Below are 6,536 nucleotides of genomic sequence, written 5' to 3' on the forward strand. Positions count from 1 at the left end.
TATTTTTACTGAAAGTAATGCTGGACTTTTTAAGATTGATCTCTTGACCAAATACTTGACAATGAAGATCGAGGCAATTCTTCATCGTAATAACCTCTTGGATATGGGCTCTACCAAAGATGAAACAATCATCAACAAAAAGAATATGTGAAAAGACATTACCTCAATTTCTAATTTTAACGCCATGAATCTCTCCTTTTGAAATGACCGCATTTAGAATGAAAGATAATGCTTGAGCACATAAAATGAAAATTGCCGGAGAGAGAGGTTCCCCTGCCTGATTCCTTGAGTAGGGATAATATCACCACCGCTGATAACTAACTGCGAAACAAATGAAGCGAAAGTGGAAGAAGGGAAGCTAAATAGTGTTTACAGATTGGGTTAAGGCAAAGACTAATGCTACATGGTTGCCAATAGATTAGAATATTATAATGGTTTGTTTTTCTTTTGACATCTAAAGATTCCAATCTAGCAGTTATGTCTTCTTAAAGTTAAAACACTGGATAACTCATTAATTCTTTACCGGAAAGAACACGTGTCCATCATAAATAATGGGAGACCCTGATCAGTCTTCCTTCTGGCGTGCAAGAAAACATTCCGAGTTTACCAGAAAAAAACAAAAAAAAACAGAAAACATTCCGAGTGTGTACTTTAAGCAGTGGCCACACCCCCGGCGTATTTTAACTGGTAGCGCAATGCGTATCTTGTTGTCGCGTTCTTCTGCAATGGGTGATGGCACTTTTTCTATCTGAGAGAGAGAGAGAGAGAGAGAGAGAGAGCATGAGTTTCCATTTTCATCAAAGGTGTCTCTTTCCACCAAACCTCCTGCGGTTTGGAATTGTTATAAAAGCTGGGAACCCTAATTTTTCCTTTTATGGTCGAGCCATGGAAGCTAAGTAGCGAATTTTCCCTGAAATGGTTAGGTGATTCTTTCATCAAATCTGTATTATCTGTTCATTGATGAATTCTAGGTCCCCACCTCCTCTCGCTGTTTGATTGATTCACATCGACCAAGGTTTTCCTTGTATTGTAAAGGGTATAGACATTATTTGTCTCTATAGTTTCAACTACATATCTTTCTCTTTATTTACTTCTCGCTATTGAATTTGATTTTTCTTTAAATTTTGCATTTCTTATCGGAATCTGGAAGAACCAATGTCTAGTTCTTTGTTCTGTTTCGTCTACTTATTTTCTCTGTAGTTTCTGTAGAAACTTTTTGTAGAAATTGGTAAAATGTGTCTTCTCTAATCTCTGCAGCTCAGGGTTTGAGTCCTCAGTGCCTTGTTCTTCAACCTGTAAACCACCCATTTTGACATTATGGCCAGAACTAAATATTTCACTTTTTGATCGATTTGAACTAAGATTTTCCTGGTATTGTTTAGAGAATCTTCATGCGTCTCTGTAGAGTCTATATTAATTCCATATATTTTTTGAATTTTTTGTTTTTGGAAATTTGATTGTCTTTGTGGTAATGCATTCATCGAATGTGTTTTCTCGGCGAACGATTTGTTTTTGTAATGATAATTGGGCACTACCCACTTTTATTGTTTGTTTCGTGATTTGTTTAAGATTTAATTGGGCAATTAGTAGGTTTTTGGTCCTTTTCAGTGCATTTTTCTGCGACCTGTGAACTACTGATTTTTGCGCTCAAGGTCAGAACTAAAATATCTCGATTTTTGATTGATTCAAATGTACTTCTCTGTAGTTTCTTCTCTATATTTTAAAATCCCATTTTTAAATTCTGCGTTTTTTTTTTGTTGAGATGAACCCTCTGTCTATTGGTTATGTTTTATGTAGAAATCCATGAACCAAATGTGTCTTTCCTTTGAGCCATTAGTTTTGCAGCCTGAAATGAACAAAATCCTTCTTTAGTCTTTTAGTTTCTTGATTAGAATGAACAGAAGAATTAATTTGGTTGTTAAGAGGTTCTAGAACTTTTCCAATGCATGCCTGAAACTACGAATTTTGCATTTTTGTGAGAATCTTGCCTGCTGAAATTTTTGTTATTCTATTGAAATTTGAAAGAGCTCATCTCTATTGTGTGTTCTCTTTCGTTTAAATTCCATGAACCGAAATGAGCAAAACCCCTTTTACTGTTTTAGTTTCTTGTTTAGTGTAAACAATAGAGCTAATGTTATGTGCCTAATGGGGCCCACTCTGGTGTATGGGCGCTAGATTGGGCCAGCCTAGTATAGGATAAGTTGAAGGGCTTGATTTAATGCGTTGCATCAGCTTTAGAGCTTTTGGAGGATCGGTCAAGTATCTAACATTTGGTATTGGAGTTGGGCACAACGTCACGGGTTCGGGTCACTGAAAGAGCTACCTAAGAGAGGGTTACCTAGAGTAGAGTGAAAACTGCCAAGAAAGGGTAACTTGCCGTCAGGCAAAAACCCTGAAGCAGAGTGGAGCCACTTGGAAAGGGCTACCTACTGCTAGAGTGAGAGCCGCCAAGTACGATGGCTGCGGAAGCGTGGTGGTCTGTTATGTGCCTAATGGGGCCCACTCTAGTGTATAGGCATTAGATTGGGCCAGCCTAATATGGGGTAGGTTAAAGGGCTTGATTTAACGCGTTCCATTAGCTTCGGAGCTTTTGGCGTATCGGTTAAATACTTAATAGCTAATTGGGTAATTAAGAGGTTTTGAGTCATTTTTAATGTAAGTTTTCGCAACCTATGAACTGCGAATTTTTGCGTTAACATTAGAACTCAATATCTCCTCCTGTGACTGAGAAACAAGAGAAAAATATGCCGTGTCTATAATTTCGTAGTCTGAACTCTAAACACTCGGAACAAGAGCAACATAAATACATAAATTTCTTTTGCTGGGTGGTTTGGCAAGGTCATTAAACCACAATCCTTTACGTGGAACAATTGTTTGAATGAGAAAATCTTCTTTTCTCTCTTACACTTGGTAATTCTGTATAATTTTGCAACCTGAAAAGACTATTATTTTCTGAATCTGATCTGACAACAGTTCATGTAACAGAGATCTGTATATTTCTTTTTCTGGTTTAGTATACAAAACAAGAGGTGACCATATTGTTGATATGTGACACTTAGTTTGATCAAGAAATCATTTTTTTCAATGTGTTTTTGAGTTCTGTATTGCTTTGCAACCTGAAAAAGATTCATTTTTTTATTATATTGAAACTTTGATCTTGCTTGTAGAAATTGAGGAACACTGCAAATAGACAAGCTTCTGCTCAGATGAGAGAATACGATGGTGTAACATACGTGGGTATTGATGAGGCAATTCCTCCCACGGTTGATAACTTCAAGAAGGTTTCTGTTTTACCTCTTGTTTTCCTGATCTTTTATGAGGTATCTGGGGGCCCCTTTGGTGTTGAGGACAGTGTTCAGGCAGCTGGCCCCCTTCTAGCCCTTCTTGGGTTTCTGGTTTTCCCATTCATATGGAGTGTTCCCGAGGCCCTAATAACTGCCGAAATGGGTACCATGTTCCCGGAGAATGGAGGATATGTTGTTTGGGTCTCATCAGCTCTGGGACCATATTGGGGTTTTCAGCAAGGTTGGATGAAATGGCTAAGTGGTGTCATTGATAATGCACTGTACCCAGTTCTGTTTCTGGATTATCTGAAATCAGCATTCCCAGCTTTAGGTGGTGGTTTACCAAGGATAGTGGCCGTGTTATTATTGACTGTGGCACTCACTTACATGAACTACAGGGGTTTGACGATTGTCGGATGGGTTGCCGTGCTCTTAGGGGTGTTCTCAATTCTCCCTTTTGTGGTTATGGGACTTGTTGCAATCCCAAAACTGGAGCCCTCGAGATGGTTAGTCGTAAACCTGCATAAGGTTGATTGGGGTTTGTACCTTAACACTCTCTTCTGGAATCTGAACTATTGGGACTCGATTAGTACTCTGGCTGGAGAGGTGGACAACCCAAAGAAAACTCTCCCTAAGGCTCTCTTTTATGCTTTGATCTTGGTTGTTCTTGGATATTTTTTCCCTCTTTTGATTGGTACTGGAGCTGTTCCTCTGAACCGTGATTTGTGGACAGATGGTTATTTCTCGGACATTGCTAAAATTTTAGGTGGAGTATGGTTGAGATGGTGGATTCAAGGAGCTTCTGCATTGTCTAATATGGGTATGTTCGTGGCTGAGATGAGCAGTGACTCTTTCCAACTTCTGGGGATGGCAGAACGGGGGATGCTTCCTGGGTTCTTTAGCAAGAGGTCTCGTTATGGAACCCCTTTGATTGGAATATTGTTTTCGGCCTCAGGGGTAGTTTTGTTGTCATGGCTGAGCTTTCAAGAGATTGTAGCTGCAGAGAACTTCTTGTACTGTTTTGGAATGATTTTGGAGTTTATAGCATTTGTAAAGTTAAGGATGAACTACCCAGCTGCCTCAAGGCCATTTAAGATTCCAGTGGGGACAGTTGGAGCCATTTTGATGTGTATTCCTCCAACTGCATTGATCTGTGTGGTTTTAGCTCTTGCTTCTCTGAAGGTTATGGCAGTAAGTTTTGCAGCTGTGCTGATTGGTCTTGTTATGCAGCCTGGTCTCAAGTACATTGAGAAAAAGAAATTGGTCAAGTTCTCTGTAAGTTCTGACCTTCCAGAACTTCATCCAAATCATGAGAGTACTGAATCCTTAATGGATTGATCAAATGTTTAAATTTGACGTGCAATGATTATCCCTGAATATGGTGCAAACCAGTGTATGCTTCAACAATGTACCTTGATCAATATTTTCGTATGGTGACAGTCATCAAGTTCGGAGCAGTTGGTGATTTCTCTCCTCCTCCCTAAGTTTGTAATCAAAAGAATCGACTTGATGTTTATCAATATGGGGTCTATTGATCCGTTGTAACTTTAAAGGCAATTTGCTAATGGACAGAGTGGACTCTAATTGTAGAAAAATACGAGATATGAATTAGTGTTAGTTAAAATGTATCTCTGTTTTTTTTTTTTGTTTTACAATTATCTTATAATTTTAGGCATTTTGAAGAAAATTTGGTTTATGGAAACTATATTGACTGGAAAAGGGATACTATACCATGAGAACTTGCACAGGTCCTTTATCTGATTGAACTGATAATTGGAAGATTGTTCAATACTATATATTCCTTTTGTTACTTTGGATGAACAAAAGCGTACCCACTGACATGCAAGTGGCTGTTCAGGTATTAAGGTTCTCATTCTCTAATGTTGGGACATGATTGACTATTGGAAGAAGTTTATTCTGGGCTAATGATGTGAGTATTGTCAGTTTTCTTCAATTAGAATGACATAATTCCTTATTGTTGTTCAGAGGACCAAATTATGTCACCTGTTCTACTATGATGTCTTTTGTTTAAATTCACCTTAATCTACATGTGAAGCCCAGAAAACATGCCGAGGTCGCAGCACTGTGAATCTTGTCTCAGAAGTAACCATGATTTGTTGTCCAGGTACGTATCCTCGTTGCAATACCTTCGTAGTATTAAGTAGCTTCTATATCTTCTTTACCATGCTAGCAGCTGTTAAGTTCAAAAGACTACAGACTTGTCTTAAAAGTAGAAGTCCCTGAATTGAGTCTTCAACATCTAGATTCTGAAAGATCAAATGATGTTGTTTTTCGGATACAAGCTGCAATTGATTCTTTGATCTGATTCTCTATTATGGGTAAAAAGGGGTATGTGAAAGTAGATGCCCAGATGATTTGAAGTAGTTATTCAATATGGATGGTATGTGATGCACTTATGCACTTACATGTAGGGATTTTAATTAATTGTTAGTTTTTCTTTTTTTCCTTCAATTTTCTTTGTTAGCATCATCTCTTTGTTAGCTACGTAGAAGTAAGAATCCAAATTAGCTTTGAACTTTATTTTTATTCTAAGAGTTTGTTTAGGTGTGTTGTAAGTTGTAACACACGATGGGATTGGATTAGATTTGAATGAAAGAATTTTAATCGAGTTTGTGCTATCGGCTGCAAGATCTTGTAACCAGGATCGACTGCTGGTTCTTCCTCTTCCTCCGTTAGTCCATCTTATTTATTTTTTGTTTATTTTCTTTGGTCTTAATCCCCCGTTACAAATGCTGCTAACCCAATGATGCAGTTAGGGGTGCTCAATTGGGCTGGGCCAATTAGGCATTGGAATACTTTGTTTTGCCTTGTCGTTGGGTTCTTTGGGCATTGGGCTTGTTATAAATGCTGCTAACCCAATGATACAGTTAAAGGTGTTCAATTGGGCTAGGCAAATTAGGCATCGGAATTCTTTATTTTGGCCTGTCGTTGGGTTCTTTGGGCCTTGTGCTTGTTATTTTTTTGTTTAATTAATGTAATGTGCGTTCTTTTTTATAAGCCCGAAAGTTAGGATTTAAAAAGTGCACGTGGGATTAAGTATATGGACATAAGATTGCGTGGGTCCCATGTGCTAAAGCAATCATGTTAGTCTAAAAAGAAAAAGGAAAATTATCGTCTCCATTTATCTGTTCTCTATTTTCCTTCATTATATTTAATAGGGGGGGGGGGGGAGTGGATCCCATCCAGGCAGTGTGTTCGAGCAGGGGGTAGGGTGGTCATTTTTGTCCCCCT

General features: G+C 38.3%; 1 protein-coding gene across 2 annotated transcripts; it reads left to right on the forward strand.

The window, feature by feature from the left end:
• Positions 1-764: 764 nt before the first annotated feature.
• Positions 765-4,675, forward strand: LOC122647383 (probable polyamine transporter At1g31830). Of its 2 annotated transcripts, none has more exons than XM_043840800.1 (2): positions 765-918; positions 3,168-4,675. In XM_043840800.1, the coding sequence occupies exons 1-2, from the start codon at positions 916-918 to the stop codon at positions 4,620-4,622; spliced, it is 1,458 nt and encodes a 485-aa protein (XP_043696735.1). In that variant the 5' UTR covers positions 765-915; the 3' UTR covers positions 4,623-4,675. The 2 variants fall into 2 exon arrangements, with proteins under 2 accessions (XP_043696735.1, XP_043696736.1); XM_043840801.1 differs by lacking the exon at positions 765-918 and adding an exon at positions 1,006-1,024.
• The last annotated feature ends 1,861 nt before the right edge of the window (positions 4,676-6,536 follow it).

Source organism: Telopea speciosissima, unplaced genomic scaffold, assembly GCF_018873765.1.
Source record: "Telopea speciosissima isolate NSW1024214 ecotype Mountain lineage unplaced genomic scaffold, Tspe_v1 Tspe_v1.0038, whole genome shotgun sequence".
Lineage (NCBI taxonomy): Eukaryota > Viridiplantae > Streptophyta > Magnoliopsida > Proteales > Proteaceae > Telopea > Telopea speciosissima.